The 16,657-nt window shown below is 39.2% G+C and overlaps 1 protein-coding gene across 5 annotated transcripts in view; it reads left to right on the plus strand.

The window, feature by feature from the left end:
• Ctnna3 (catenin alpha 3) overlaps positions 1–16,657 on the plus strand; it is a 1,580,538-nt gene that overhangs the window by 1,245,567 nt on the left and 318,314 nt on the right. For all 5 annotated transcript variants that reach the window (XM_021173456.3, XM_029482775.2, XM_029482772.2 and 2 more), the window contains one exon: positions 9,074–9,225. In XM_021173456.3, coding sequence (XP_021029115.2) covers positions 9,074–9,225 — 152 coding nt within the window. The remainder of the gene's footprint in view (positions 1–9,073; positions 9,226–16,657) is intronic.

Consider the following 16,657-nt stretch of genomic DNA (forward strand, 5'->3'; position numbering starts at 1 on the left):
CTCCTGAGACTCTGTCTACTTCCTGACCATGCATTTGCTTACCATGAAGCAAACAACTTACTGTAGTACTTATGCCTTGTCAGACACCAAAGCATAACAGAGTCAAGCAGTTATAGAACAAAATATTCCAAACTGTGAAGCAAGATCTACCTTTGTCTGATTTTAAATTGATAACCTCAGGCATTTTTCCACCATAACAGAAATATGTGTAATACTTACTCTTATGAATACTGCTTTTGTGTCTTCTTTAGTTGTTCTTGTAAAGACAATTGTTTGTTTCTTCTCCCCCTGTGATTTCATCAATAATGCTGTTAAATTAAAACCAGTAGCATCATAGAATGTATAATACATAAATAAAATATGTAACAATAGTGTAACTAGGTAAAGCAGAAAAGTTATAATTGATACTTAGAGCCTTCCATACTCTGTGAATATAGTTGAAATAGACTGTGGTAAGATGCAACTCTAGTTTAGATGTCTGTAAATTATGTCTCCTATCCTGTTTGTTCTTTAATCGGTGCCTCATTTACTTATATTGTATTGTGATTATATTTAGACCTATCAATAACTGCTACTCCCCTATCTTTCCCTACATATCTTCTAAACTACTTTCTCTGAGGAAATCATTGAAGAAAATGAGGTTCTCCATATGAGAACTATTATTCAAAATAAATTTTTTAAAAATCAGGTTTTCTTAATACACATGCTTTTAAAAGGCTATTCAAATTATTCTTTATATGTTTTAAAAGTTTAATTTTTATTTAAATGACATACATGTTTACATGAAGTTATGTGCACATGAGTGTACACTTTCATGCCAGCAGAGACTGTCAGATCCTCTGGCATTGGACTTACAGGCAGTTGTTATCTGCCTTGTGAGGGTCCTGGGAACCAAACTCAGGCTTTCTATAAGTGTATCTATAACTCTTTGGGCATTCTATAACCTGCCAGCTTCACAATAATGTCATGGAGACCTTTAATTAATTATGAAAACTTTAGGTCCTATCCTAGGTTTATTCCCAACTAGCTCTTATTCTTAAATTGACCCATTTATATTAATCTATATTCTGCTACATGGCTCATTTCCTCTCCTCAGTTTCATACAATAGACTTCCTCTGTGTCAGGCTGGCGTATCTTCCAGTGCCCGACTCTTGCCCAGAGTCCGTTCTCTCCCCGAAAGTCCCACCTTTTCTCTTCTGACTCAACTATGGGCCATTTAGCTCTTCATTAAACCTAGCAGAAGTTGATGAAGGGAGTGTTTACAAGCTATGACACAGCCATATGAAGAACAATACCAAAGTCCAGTCTGCACTCAACTCTCTGCCAGCACAGACATAAGCATCTGGGTAATATAAACATAATCTTTACACGGTGCACAAAAGAAGATCACCCCAACATCAGGATGCTCTGTTCTCCTATGAGCTGTCTCTCTAGCCCTCCAAGTTTCTCTTCACCAGTATCCCTAAGCACACAGGTTTTCAGTGGAGAATACCACCACCCAAGCAACTCATTACTTCATTGTTTCCCAAGAATGCAGGAGATCAGTCTTCCTCTTAATCGCCATGCCCTGACACGAGGACTTCATAAACTTATGCTTTTTGGCCCTAGTTTTGAGTCATGACTGATTCCACATCTATTAGCCTTCTTTCAATATAACTTGGGAGGCCTCATTTTTAAGTTGTTTGGATTCACTTTTGGAACAAGAAAATAAAAAGTAGGACTCAAATCTTCATCTCTGTGATTAATGCATCATCATGAACATGTACCTATTTAACTGATTTCCTTTCTTTTCTTTCCTTTTCTTTTCTTTTTAATATTGGATATTTTCTTTATTTGCATGTCAAATGTTATCCCTTTTCCTGGTTTTCCTTCTGAAAGCCTCCCTATCCCCTTCTCCTCCCCCTTCTTCTATGAGGGTATTCACCCAGCCACCCAGCCACTCCTGCCTCCCCACACTGCCATTCCCCTACACTAGGGCATTGAGCCTTCACAGGACCAAGGGCCATCCTCTGATACATATGCAGCTGGAGGCACAGTTTGCTCCATGTGTACTCTTTGGTTGGTTGTTTAGTGCCTGGGAGCTCTGAGGGGTCTAGTTGCTTGATATTTTTGTTCTTCCTATGGGGTTGCAAACCACTTCAGCTCCTTCAGTCCTTTCTCTTACTCCTCCATTGGTGACCCTGTGCTCAGTCCAATGGTTGGCTGTGAGCATCTGCCTCTGTATTTGTCAGGCTCAGGCAGAGCCTCTCAGAAAATAGCTACATTAGGCTCCTGTCAGCAAGCACTTCTTGACATCCACAATAGTGTCTGCTTTTGGTGACTCTTTATGGGATGGATCCCCAGGTGGGGCAGTCTCTGCCTGGCCTTTCCTTCAGTCTGCTCCACATTTTGTCAATGTATTTCCTCCTGTGAGTTTTTTGTTCCCCCTTCTAAGAAGAACTGAAGGATTCACTCATTGGTCTTCCTTCTTCTTGAGCTTCACGTAGTCTGTGAATTTTATCTTGGATATTCCAAGCTTTTGGGCTAATATCCACTTATCAGTGAGTGCATACCATGTGTGTTCTTTTGTGATTGGGTTATTTCACTCAGGATGATATTTTCTAGTTCCATCCATTTGCCTAAGAATTTCATGAAGTCATTGTTTTTTATTGTCTTTCCTGGTCTTCCTTGCATCTCCCTACTAGCTATCTCTGCATGTTCCTGGCTACCAGTTTCTCTATATATCTTTCTGCTTACAAGTAACTGTAACCAGTTTCTTACTCAAAATCTTATAATCAATTTCTACTCTGTATTCTAGAACAATGCATATGAATTAAACATACTTGGGTATTTGAACCATATTAATTTAGGTCCCCTGAAGTTTTAAATATTGATTGTAGTTGTACAAAGATTCAAGATAAATGAAGATCAGATACAAAAAAAAATGAACTTGTTCCTTAAAATTCTTAATCTTGTACCTCTGCATTTAACACATTCTTGTGAAGAACAGGTAATACGTATTATTTCAGAGAGTACAATCACAGCTATCAATGAGATTTAGTCCATAATCGTTCATAGTAATATTAGATTCCACTTAAAAACATTTCCAGTTTCACCACAGTGCTGATCATGTTAGAGTCTTGTGATGGGTAGCCATGGTTATCAACTTGGCATAAATTAGAAACACCTAAAACAAACACTTGGCATGTCTGTAGGGGTTTTCCAGAGATCTGAATGAGTTGGGCAAATCTACCCCTAAGACAAGCAGCATTGTTCTGTTGCTGAGGTCCTGGATTGAATAAAATGGAGAAAACAAATCCAGCAATGTTCATTGCCGGTACACCTGGAGACATGATTTAGGGTGTTGGTCATGGAGAATTTTGTAGATGAATTTACATATAAACTAATTTTGAATGATAAGCAACAAATTAATATATTCTCAGGAGTGGAAAAGTGGCTCTATTTTTATTCTCAATCATAGACACCTGGGCACAGAAAGCTAGAGTTTGAAGACTTGGAGCTGACATTTTATGTTCTTCCAAGGAATCCCCAGGAGCACAGCAAAGGCTGCTTCACTAATCCTGATGAGAAAAAGTTCTGTTTCCTATTCTAGATTCTCCCTACCCGTACTCCTCATGGTTTCTGCCTCAGTTTATATAAAATGCCTTTCTTTTACACTTAGCTTCCTGCTGCCATAGTTGAGTCTCTGGCCCAGTGTGCTGCCCAACTGCACACAAGGAAATCACTTCCCCTCCTTTCATCTCTTTTCTCCTGTTTGCTTCTCTTGAGAAGAGAAACTGCAGAGATGAAGGATTGAGTTGGAACAAGCCATAGCATGGTAGATGACTCTCAAGGAGAAATTCTAATCCAAAATTAAGGACAAAGTATATAGATATATAAGATCAACGTAGGGGAGCAGGGCAGGGGGAGGGTATAGGGGACTTTTGGGATAGCATTTGAAATGTAAATGAAGAAAATATCTAATAAAAAGTTGGGAAAAATCAATGTAATCCCCAACCTACAGCATTTAAGTTCTATCAACTACTGTAGATGCAGATGATGTTCAAGAGAGAGGCTGACAGAAGATGGGTGATAGATATGTCAAGTATTGAGGGCAGGGCACAGCTAGAGAATGTGGCCCAGGACAGGTCAACTCATAGATAGGTTCTCTAAAAATATATAATGTACTTGCCAATTTAATTTGCTTGTTTGTTTAATATTTGTACACCTCTCTCTCTCTCTCTGTGTGTGTGTGTGTGTGTGTGTGTGTGTGTGTGTGTGTGTGTGTGTAAAGTGGGCCATAGATAAGCATGCATGTGTGTGGAAGCCAGAGATCAACCTTTTTTGTAAGGAGTCATTCCCCTTTTGTATTCAGTGAGACAAGGTCTTTCATTGGGGCCTGGTGCTCACTGAATAGCTTAGTCTGACTGGCCAAACAAGCCTCAGAGGTTCCCACAGCCTCTGGCTCTACAGCTCTGAGGTCACAGCGCCACTGGATTCATATTTGTATCTGTGGCTGGGATTGAACTTGTGTTCTCATGATTGCATAGCAAGTATCTTACAGACAAAACTATCTCAATAGTCCTTGTATAAATGGGATCATAGATGGGCTAAATTGATGAAGGATGGTGTTAATATAGAACAGAGTAGTATACAGCAATTAGGATGAAAATATAATACTATGCACAATAAGAGGCATATTACATATATTCAATTTGACTAGAACAAGATGCAAGCGTGAATACAGAATGATTTGCTTTGTTAAATGAATAGGCAAACTAATCCATTCTCCTATAAGGAACGTGTTTCTTAGCATAGCAGTCAGTCATATGCTCCAGGGGTCTTAAAATGTAAACATTATTTTGTGCATTTTCTGGACATCAGAAATCCAGGGGACTCTTAGCTAGATATCTCTTGCTTATGCTTGCTTTTAACATTTAGTGAAGCTATCCCCCTCATCTACTGAAGAGTCCTACTAGTCTTCTAGCTGTTGCTTGAATCCTTACATTACTTGCTGGCTATTTGCTAGCAGTACCAGTTCTAGGTGATGCTGGACTCTCCATCAACTCTTGATAAGATGGGGATTAAGTCCCTAGAGCAGTTGATATGAAGGAACGAGTGACCAAGATGGGAACTACAGCTTGTTAACCTGATTTTAAAAAGTAGGTCATATACATCACTTCTGCTCTGTTTACTAGGCATGGCAATGATACAACACAGGGACTGAGAACTCAGAGATTTGGGTACCAACAAGAGCACTATGGTTTCTGTTGAAGACATGTTATCACATCTCATAAAAATTTAAATTGGTGTATTCTGAGTAGTTTTATGGTAAAGAAATCACTATTAGTAATATAACTGTTAGAAAACACTAACTTGAAAAAAATTAGTAGGCAACTTTGTAGCCCTTCAAACCAAGTGTTATACAGAAAACTCATTAAGGATTTCTTGCCAGGGGTCCTGCTTTAAATATGTCCATCTTCTTTGAAGATGTTTTAAATTTTTTTAATAATGTATATACATGTGTATCTGTGTATGTGCATGGAAATACAGGTGAAGGTAGAGAGCAGGAGAAGAAATTAGATCCCCTGAGGCTGGAGTTATAGGAGGCTGTGGTACACCCAACATGAGTGCTGAGAAGTGAGCTCAGGTTTTCTGCAAGAACATTTCACACTCTAATTCACTGAGTCATCATTTTAGCTTCTAAATATCTCAACTTTCAAATCACTTAAAACAGTGACTGTGATTTAAATAAAGAGGGATTTGTAGGAAAGTTTAAGCTAGATAAGTTTTTCATATCCTGAGGTATTTAGATGCCCTAAAATAATTAAAATGTTTATTAATAATAACATGTAGCTAAAACTTGAAAAAATTTTCAAAGTATCAGCTTACAGAATGAGTCAGTTTCTGTCACTGGAGGCATACAAATGTATATGCTCAGCCTATTAAGTAATCAGAATTTTATATGTAATAAGATATCTCTGTAAGAGTCTAAGGGCATAATTATCAACTCCATTAAGCCATAGATTGGGCTGCAGTTGGCTTAAAGGTTAAAAGTGCATACTGTTCTTGCAAACGATGAAAATATCGTTCCTAGCATCCACATCAGGCAATGCACAGCTGCCTATGAGACTTGTTCCCATGAGATCCAGTGGCCTCCATAGATACCTGATACCTGGACTCATCTGAAGTCTCTCTCTCTCTCTCTCTCTCTCTCTCTCTCTCTCTCTCTCTCTCTCTCTCTCTCTCTCTCAAAAAAAAATCTATGTTTATAAGCCCTTCCTGTCTTTTACTTCTTAGTTTGGAGGCATGATCCAGCTGCTTAAAAGAAGCAGTATTTGTAAGAAGGACAGAATTGCTGTTTCTGTTAAAAATGTGCTCTGCCCTAAATGATCAGAGTTAGTCAGAACTCCATGACCCAACCTCTGAAAAGGGGCAAGATGTTCTCCCATCATGGATTTGGAGGATATATATTTTTGAAGATTTCAGACAACTCCCAATTACAGGATCTGTATTAAATCCATAAATATTAAATGAATATGAACTATAACGTTAGTGTTAAATAAAATGGAAATAAAGGGTATGAAGCAATTATCGAAGCCGCTCTATGATTACTTGTACTTTCTGTTATAAATCACCCCACCCCCAGCTGCGGAGGCAGAACATAATGAGGCAGATACTTAACTCTATATGAATTCTCAAAGGCCAACCTCTGTACATTAGTAATCCTCAAAGATAGAAGTGTAATTATAAATAGTTTAATGTGAGTTTTATCAGTGATTGACAACATGAATTGGTGACGTCATTTCTAAAGCATCACTTATAATAAGTCTGAATTCTTTTCTGACCCATTTAATTAGTAATTATGCACCCTCATCTACTTTCAAATGCACATAATGAATTTAGCAAGGATTAAGAAGGGATAAAATATTCTTGGGTTACTACCAGAGAGAGACTCAAGGCTTAGTAGAATTTGGCTCCATAGGTCTGTTAACCTCATTGTCAGGAAATTAACATTAATTTTCCCAGGAGCATTACAGTTTAGGAGCCTCAAGGACTTTACTTATTAAAAGGAGACAGTGAAGATGTAGGGTTCAGAGAGCAGGCTCCAGAGTCTCAATTATCTGCCCTTCACTGATTGGTTGTATGACCTCAGTTTCTTCATCCGTTAAATCAGTGTGGTAATAGTCCCCAACTTCTAAAGCCTCTTTGAGGACTACATTAAACATGTAGGTAAAATGTTCCAGATGGTGCTAAGCACTCAGCACGGACCAGGAGAAGTCTAGAACCCAAATAAGACAGAAAACAATAGCCAAAGGTCCTTCTACTTCTAGGCAAAAAGGAGGAGGCAGAGACAGGAAAATCCCTGGAATCTCATGGGTCAGTTGCCTAATGCACTAAGCATTATTGACCAGAGAGACACTGCCTCAAATAAGTGGAAGTTGAGAACCAAAACCAAACGTTGTCTTCTGCTCTCCACACAATGGTAAGTTAGCTGCCATTCTGCAGCTAACACAGTGAAGAGAGAAAGCACAGCTTTCCAAAAATGTCTAGAACCGGTTTAGAACTTGGTATATGAAGTAGACAAGATCCTTAGAAGCAACTAAGATGTGGTCCCCAAGTCCACCTTTCTTTTATAAAATCCACACTTGAAATCTCATAAGTTTGTCTTCCTTAACATTTCAAATAATTAGAAAGACTTTATTTAACATATACCTCCATTTGATGAGTGACTGAGAAGCATGCATTTGTTAGCTCACTTGCTGTCTGTGTGTGTGTGTGTGTGTGTGTGTGTGTGTGTGTGTGTGTGAATGTATGTGTGTTGAAATATAATGTGCTTGTGGTGTGTATGTGTGTGTATATGTGGTATGTATGTGTGTGTGTTAGAGAGAGAGAGAGAGAGAGAGAGAGAGAGAGAGAGAGAGAGAGAGAGAGAGAGAGGAGAGGGAGGAGAGGAGAGAGAGAGAGTGTAAAGATCAGAAAACAAGCAGTGACTGTGAATTATCTGCTTTTACTATGTGGGTCCCAAGGGTCTTGGAGCTTATCAGTAAGCACCATTTCCTACTGAGCCTTCTTGCCAGAACTACATTTTCTTAAAACCCAGATAGATTATGGATTTAAGATAGACATTTTTTATATATTCCTAAATCATCTTAAAGTAATTAGTTAAAATATATTCACTTTTTACTTTCTTGAAAGTATTAAAAAAATGATAACTCCTAGTTAGATCTAAGCAGCCACATGACTATGGTCTAGGTAAGGCACAATCACAGATAAGCTTTAAGGTAACACAATAAAAATAAAAATGCACTACACACTAAGGAAAAAGTTGAAATCCCATCTGTTCTTTCAAGATAGAAAGAGAGATGATGGGTACAGCTTTGCTGTTCCAGAGATGCTAACAGATTGAGAGTGTCAATCGAGACTTAATGTGTCCCCTGCATGTTGATAGAAGAGTTTTGAGGAAGGAGGATGTGGGAAATTTTGTTCCATAGACAGTAACAACTTTTGAGAGCATGGTCCTTGGAACTCTAGTATGTATTTAAGGTGAAGGAAGGGTGCTTAGGGAGCTAGAAGCCATTTCTTTACCATAGTGATTCGGGTGGGGGAGTTGTCTTCACAACTAGAACCTGAAGGAGGTAGGAAATAGCTAGACATGTTTTTACTGAGTTTCCACTTCTCTCCACACTCAAAACAAATGAATGAATGAGTGAATGAATAACAAATATCAACTCATTCAATATATTTGAATGCTTCTACAAGCCCGCATAAGTAAGTTTTGATGCACCTCTGAAATTAACAAAACCTAAATCACACTGATTTCCGAGAGGAGTAGTAAGTTTTGTCCCCATACTTTTGCCATTTCTCTAGCCCCAATTAATTTACATTTAAAGTTGGAGATGTTTTTTATTTCATACTTATTTTTAATATCTTAACCTTTAAGCAACAGTAGCAATCATCTATGGATTGACCTAAGAAGATTCTTCCTTGTGCATAGTTGGTATTCATTTAAAATAAAATCCTGCATTTCCGGGAAGCTGTAGGAATCCAGAAACACAAAGGATCTAATCTCTTCATTACTTATTTTCATAGTGATCCCAGAGTTCGTGACACAAGTGAATGTGGCCCTAGATGCTTTAAGCAAGAACTCTCTGACTGCTCTTGATGATAATCAGTTTGTGGACATCTCCAAGAAGATCTATGACACAATCCATGATATCAGGTGTTCGGTCATGATGATTCGGGTAAGCCCACTTTCCTTGTCCTTGACTCATTTCAGAATTCCTCACCATCTGGAGTGCCTGGAAGGAGGCCAGGAGAGGTTTGATTTCTCTGGTCTGACATCAGTTCTGAAATCTGTCAGCACTTCACAATCCCAGTGTTTCTTCAAAGCCAGATCTAGTGCCATTTGACTTACATATTTGGTGAGAACTCACGCAAAGAGAGCACATTAACCCATAGCATGTGGAGATAAAAGATGCCTCATTTTTTACAGGTGTCTCATAGCATGATCAAGAGCCAAAAAACAAAACAAAACAAAAAACAAAAATAACATACTTGCTTTCCCTGATAAGCAAGGATAGATCTCACTGCTTAAACAAGTTGTTTCTATGGCCAATTCTCACCCCCCTTCCTAAACCATAGACTCACACAACATTCTGCAAGAAATCTACCTTCTAAAGCTGATAGGAACAACAAGCCCTTTAAACTTTCCAATCTGGGATTACTTTATTTGAGAGAGAGAAAAAAGGCTCTTTCCCAAGGGTGTGACTGCATCATTGGTTGTGGATAAAATGTTTATACAGAGTCCAAAATTATTTGCTTTAACTTGGATGTTAACGTGTATGTTTAAGATATTATTAAAGTAAGTTATTTAAAAAAAAATGCTTATATAAGGAGCGGAAAGAACCTTTTCTCATGTCAGTTCAACTGGAGGTGGTAAGCGAGAGGTATGAGATTCTTTTCTCCCTAGTGTGGGAACAAGATGCCTTAGAAAGTGAGGCCAGGGTGTTAAGAAAATCTCAGCAGGGTTATTATGAGTCAGTATGGGTGTTGATCCTGCTGCTGAACTCCTGATGCTCATAATCATTTCACCTGAGGTGAACAAAATCTTGAGATTTACCCAGCTGTTCATCTTTGATTAACTGCTGTACTAAGGGCTATTTACCTGGGCTTCCTGCTCAGAGCCAATGAAGCAGCTCACATCAAATAAAGGAACACTGGGCCGGGCAGTGGATGTGTACAGTAAGGAAGATTCAGTAGAGTGTATGAGAAAAGTATGTAGGCATGAATATGGTTGTCAGGAATTAGCTGCTGCCAAGGATGGAGGACAGAAGTAGATGAGAATATATGAATAGCTTATTGAAAGCGTTTGTGTGCAACCCAAGCGCCTATAGCTTACTCTGAGCAGTCTACACAATGGAGACAACTGTGAACCTTGTGAAGAGTCAGAAGACATTCTGAAGCCTACCAGAACAAATGGAAGGATTGTAAGAAAAAAGGTTAAAGGTGTAAAGGTACTAGACCTAGAGCTTAGTACTCGAGACTTGCTGAAAGTAAACCCAGCCATGAGTATCATAGAGAGAGTCTCCAGATATATACAAAGTTCTCAATTATAATGGTTGGTCTTAGGAAATTGTGCCTTTACAGCATTACAGTAGAAAGAATACTTCTAATCTTGACATCTGACCTTTTCCTGGACTAACAGGGTGTGCAGTATGACATTCTCATAGTGTTGGGTATTCACAATGACTGTTAGTCACTCTTCATGATGATAGGAGGCTGACTGACTCTACAGGGTGCCTACTCTTTGAGGTTCAATAGCTTAGATGAGTTCCATGCAGTTCTTAAGTTACAATATCTTCAGCTTAAGGGTGACTTTATTGGGATTCCTCAAAGTTGAGGAGCACCTGTATTGATGGGGCGCCTACAAAGATTTGGTTGTGTGATTGGATGTCTGATACTATAATACTACTGTGTCCAGAGAGATAATTCCAAACATGTGAGCTCCCTTGAAGCAGGTTTTTTCTTCACCTTACCTATTTGCGATTGAGTGAAGCATGAAGGATGTATGGGTCCTAGGTGCAAAATCTAAATTGTATAACAATATACAAACTTCACAAAATGGTCTCATCATGATCCAGCATGACAAACAGTTCAACCATGTCTGTAAGGATATTTGGCAAAAACAAATATTTACTAACCTGTAAACTCAAGGTTAGAGGAGCTACATTTTCTTCAAGTATGTCTAGGGAAGGAAAAAAAATAAACCTTATAACTCTTTTTAGTAGATGTTCCAGCATTTATTTATTTAGTTTCTATATTGCTTACATATAGCCAATCAAATTACCTTGCTGCTATTTCTACATGTTCTTCCCATACAGAGGTCCTGTCTGGGGCAGGAGAATAATTTGTTGTAATTATAGTTTACAAGGAAGTAATTTTTTTGCTATAACCATTTCCTTTTTTAAGGTAAATATTTCTATTTCTGTTAACTTGTGCTTGTTTAATTTTCAACTAATTTTTTCGTTCCCTTGGGGACTGCTGGGAGGAAAGGTTTACATTTCTAGGTAATGGTCCATCCCTGCGGGAAGTCAGGGCAGGAACTCCAATAGAACAGAAGCTGAAGGCAGGAGCTGCTGCAGAGGCCACAGACAGGTGCATGCTTACTCTTGTCCCCATGGCTTGTTTAGTCTGCTTCCTGAGACTATTGCAAATGCATTCTAATTAAATCCCCTCTTAAGTCAAATAAAATGGAATTATTATTTTTGGAAATTTATACTGCTGTTTTTCTTCCGTTGGCTTACTTCCGCCAATTTAAGACTCAAGGACCATTGGACTAAGGAAAATTCTTACTGTTACTCTTAGGCCTAAATTTGCATTCAATTAGACTTTACATTTCTAAATGACCACTTACACAATTTGTCTGGTGGCTTTCCAAGTCACATACCAACTTATCGCCAGCTACAAGTATGAAATGTTGAGTTATATTTCCTTCGTGTAAATTATTACTAAAATATGTCCAAATATTGACCGTTTTCTTTAAGAATCCAATCATCCCCCCTTATTCTCTTATTTGTTTTCCTCTGCACAGCCAATTGTTTAAAAACAGTTTAATATTAAAAATGCCATTTTCTCCAAGTTCTTTCAGCCTTGAGATTTCTGTTAACCCTTCATATTCTTCCTCTAACATCTCCAACTCCTTTTTCTTTTTCTTTTTTTTATTTTAATTTTTTTATTAATCATTCTGTTTACATTTCAAATGTTATCCACATTCCTGGTCTCCCATCCATAAACACCCCCCCCCCACCTGCCTTTAAGAGGGTACTCCCCAACCCCCACTCCTGTTTCATCCCTCTAGCATCCCCATTCTCTGGGGCATCAAGCCTCCACAGGTGTCTCCCCTCCCTCCTATGCCAGATAAGCCAATCCTCTGCTACACATGTAGCAGGAGCCATAGACCAGCCCATGTACACCTTGCCAACTCCTTTTTCTAACCTCCCCTTCCCTGAGAACCTTCATTCTCCTGGATGCTCCCAGTTTCCCCCTTTTCTTCTGCAGATCAAACTACTTCTATATATTTATTTCCAAACGTTATATTCTTACTCTGGCACTTTGGTAATAGGTTACCTTGGTTACTATGACTGACACTGTATAAGGATGTTGTTTGCATAGTCCAGGGGCATTCTGAACCATTTGACCAGCAGGTAAAACAAAGCTGTAGCATATTCTTTAGCTATCCTATATTTTATTCCATAGCTTTAGAGACTGAGCCAATGTTAAAAATCTATCCTTTATCACTTCATTTGTTTTAAGTTTGGTTTATATGGTCATATTTCAAAGAGTCTTGCGATTGCAAATGAGATCTTACAAAGTGCATGCATGTCAGCTGGCAAATCCCTTCAATTGTGGTTAATATATAAACATATACTCATGTGATAATGTTGGATCGCAGATGTCCAGTTAGGTCTGCAGGTTTTATGCACACTGTCATCCTTGGGCCTTCAGGTACTTCTCAGATGCTATGTTACTTCTACCCACTGTGTTTTTTTCCACAGTGCCGACACTAATGACACCAGTTCTCTGTCAACCCCAGGGAAGACTTTCTTTTACTCCACAGGAGTAACTGCTGTCAAATGTGAGCTTCCTAGGGCTTTGTAGCTCCTTTGTTGACTGGAGAGCATCCCTTTCCTTCACCATTTGGGACTTATTAAGCGCACCGAGAATGAACACCTTTTCATTTCTTGCCACTGAACAAATGTCCCGAAGTCATTCACTCACCCAACTCTTCACTCTAAGGGCTTCTGGCTGGGGATTCCCAGTTGAAACATTGCCCCTTTGGGAGATGTCATGATTGCTTTACTGTGTCAGGATCAGCTTATAAAGAAACCAGTTAGCAGGGAACCTCCTAAGGGAACTTAGTAAAAGACATGTTTTTAAAAAAAAAAAAAAAGTAACTTTAACTTTGCATGTAAATGTAAGCCAAACCTCTGGAGGAAGAGCTCTGTAGTAGGTGTCTTGCTGTTACCTCTAAAAACAAAGGAAGTAACTTAAGGGAACACCCCCCCCACCCCCCATCCCCCACCCCCACTAGCATTGGTCAGCTAGAACAGAGGCCCACTGCTCTGAGCACAGTTAATGGCCTTCCTTGAGCATGTTTGAAGTGACTTCTGACTAAGGGAGTCTGTGTGTCTAGGGTAAGAAGATCCACTGAGAAACATGTTGGTTAGGATACAGACAAAGAGCCAACAGGTGACTGCAGCTCATGCCAGGAGAAAGATGTTCATTCTGAGGTTTATCAGGGAAATCATTTCTCTCCCAACAGTAGAAGCCACAGGACTAGCAGGAGAGGCCTTTGGTCCAGAAGGGCTTTGATGCTAACAGAGTTCTGCACTCAGAGCTATCTATCAGCATAGGAAATAGACTCAAACTTTGTTGAACCTGAGGAGCCAAGTATCTTTCTTTTAACATGTGTTCAGAACAGATGACTCTATAGATTGAAGAAGAATACAAAGAAGAGACTGTTAATCTGGGTGGGGGGTGTATGTATGTATGCTTATGTATGATATGTGTGTTTGCATATGTGTATGTATATGTGTTTGTATAGGTGTGTATGTATATGTATGTGTATATGTGCTGGGCTGTGTCCTCCTTTGCAGCTGGGATACCTGGAGCAGACTCTGCAAGCTGCAAAACTCAGTCTGTAATAGGAATCCCCAGTCCCTGTTTTCCCGGGTAGGAAAAGCAGAGCCTGGAATGATTGCTGTGGTTCCCAGTTTCCTGTGCATCCAGGTGCTGCTGGGAGGTGGGAACTGGGGTCACCAGTCCGTGCTACCATGACCCAAGAAGGAAGGGGGCAGGAAACTGAGTGAGTGCCAAGAATATGTGATTCTTTGCAACAAAGGCCTCCCCCACCCCACCCCCGCCCAGATCCTTGATGAAGAGATAGTTCTTGCTTGTTTAAAATGCTTTATGTGAATGCATACACCTTATTCAGGGTGAACCAAGGAGTAAATACATTTTGCAGGAAGAGATGCCCAGGAAGGAAAGCTCATTGGCTGAGTACTTGGGGCCTATCTAGATAACTCATTAGCATGGAGAATTCCAGGTTTTTTATGCAAAGTGACTGTATTAGTCTAGAGTCACAGAACTTATGGGTAGTCTCCATATAATAAAGGAATTTGTTGATGACTTACAATCTGCAGTCCAACTCCCAAAAATGGTCAGTAGCAGCTGTGAATGGAAGTCCTAGGATCTAGCAGTTGCTCAGTCCCACAAGGCAAATGGGAGAAAGAGAGAAACAGTATCAATCTTCCTTCTTCTAATGTCCTTATGTAGGTCTCCAGCAGAAGGTGTAGCCCAGATTAAAGGTGTATGCCACCTTTAATGACCTTGAACTCAAAGGTCTCCCTGTCTTAATCTTCTGGAATCCATAGCCACTGTGCCTCAAGATCTCCATGCCAGGATCCAGTTCAGAAAATTTTATCTCCCAGCCTCCAGATTAGGATCACTGGTAAGCCTCCAAGTCTGGATTGTAGTTCATTCCAGATATAGTCAAGCTGACAACCAGGAATAGCCACTACAGTGACTAATTGCTGTGGTCTTCTCAGTGGGATGTGGTAGTTACAAGTTCTAGAACAGGTACAGGAGTTGGTTCTGCTACTACTGTTTTCAATTCTGAGATTTATGGGGTTTGGACACACTCAGCCTTACCAGTTCTTCTGTCTGATGGCATGGTCCACTTGCCCCATGTGTATTTGTGTGTATACATATGTATGTATATATTATATATATATATACATATATATGTGTGTGTGTCTTATATGTGTATATGTGTGTGTGTTATATGTGTATATGTGTTTTTATGTGTTTGTGTGTGCATGTGTGTATGTTTATGTCTCTATACGTATTATGTATCTGTATGTGTGCACACATATGGAGACTAGTGTTCAACTTCATTTTTCTTTTTTTTTATTTCCTACTAAGTAAGGGTTTCTGAGTCAGGATTTCTCACTAATTTAGAAATTACTTAGATACACTGACTAGCCTTCAAGCTGCTTAAATCTGCCTTTCTCTGTACCAGTAATGGGGTAGTAGGTCTGCTCTACTCAGCCTGTATATTTATGTGGGCTCTGGGATTTAAACTCAGGTCCTGTGCTTGCTTGTACAGTAGGGGTATCTCTCACGGAGCCATCTCCTTAGCTCTCTTCAAGGCTTGTTTTTCTTTGTTTGGATAAAATTTTGTCTAATATTAAATCAAGTAGGTTTTTATTCTTTGTCTTAAAGAACTCTCCAGAGGTGCTCACCTCCTATTTCAGAGAAGAGATTTGTCCACACAACTACATCCTAGGAGTAACTCTAGTAGAGCTGAAAAAGCATCCTAATGAAGAAACCGGAGAAACAATTTATAGGTGATGGCTTTTACAGAATAGGATATATAATGGATAAGTGGGGGGAAGGGAGAGAGAGAATTTTGTGTTTTAACTTTTGTAAAACCAGTGCTAGAATTTGAGAGAAAGAAAAATTCTACCTTGTGATGGCTTAAAACCTAAGAGAGTTTCCATGCTTCACACAGGTCACAGGCTGATGGAGTCACAGGAGGGGACTTGGAGTCATTAAGCACTGGCTTCAGGTTCTTGTGTACCACAGGAGAAGAAAATAACTCTCTGTTTTCACACCACAGGAGTCTTTAGGCTATACTGATTTCCCCTCTTTCATAGCACAGAAACCCAAGAAGAACTCTTCTGGACAATTGGTTGAAGAACACTTCTAATCTGTTCCCTGCTCCCTAGGGGCAGAGACATTGGTCAGCTCTCCATTCCTTCCTTCAATTTGCCAGAGTGCTTACCTGCCTGGCCTATTGCTTCTAACAGTTCCCTGTAGCTGTGACTCAGCAAAGTGAACTTTCGTGTCTTTACCATCATTAACTCACCTGGTATCTTACAAAGGTCTCATATAGAACCATCAACAAAATTAGCATCGGCCATATCAGGCCCTCTCTCTCACTCAAGTTGATATTTGCCATACCATTTTACACATTTAATTACCTACCTATCATGTTTCTACATCTACAATTTATGTGATATAAAAGAAGGAATTTTTATAGCATTTAAAAGTAGAAATCAATTTTTACTATTAAATGGCTGATTCGGTTTTTAAATTTTGTACTTCAATGAT

The sequence above is a fragment of the Mus caroli genome, unplaced genomic scaffold, assembly GCF_978045245.1.
Source record: "Mus caroli unplaced genomic scaffold, Mus_caroli_1 scaffold_9, whole genome shotgun sequence".
NCBI classification, from domain to species: Eukaryota; Metazoa; Chordata; class Mammalia; order Rodentia; family Muridae; genus Mus; species Mus caroli.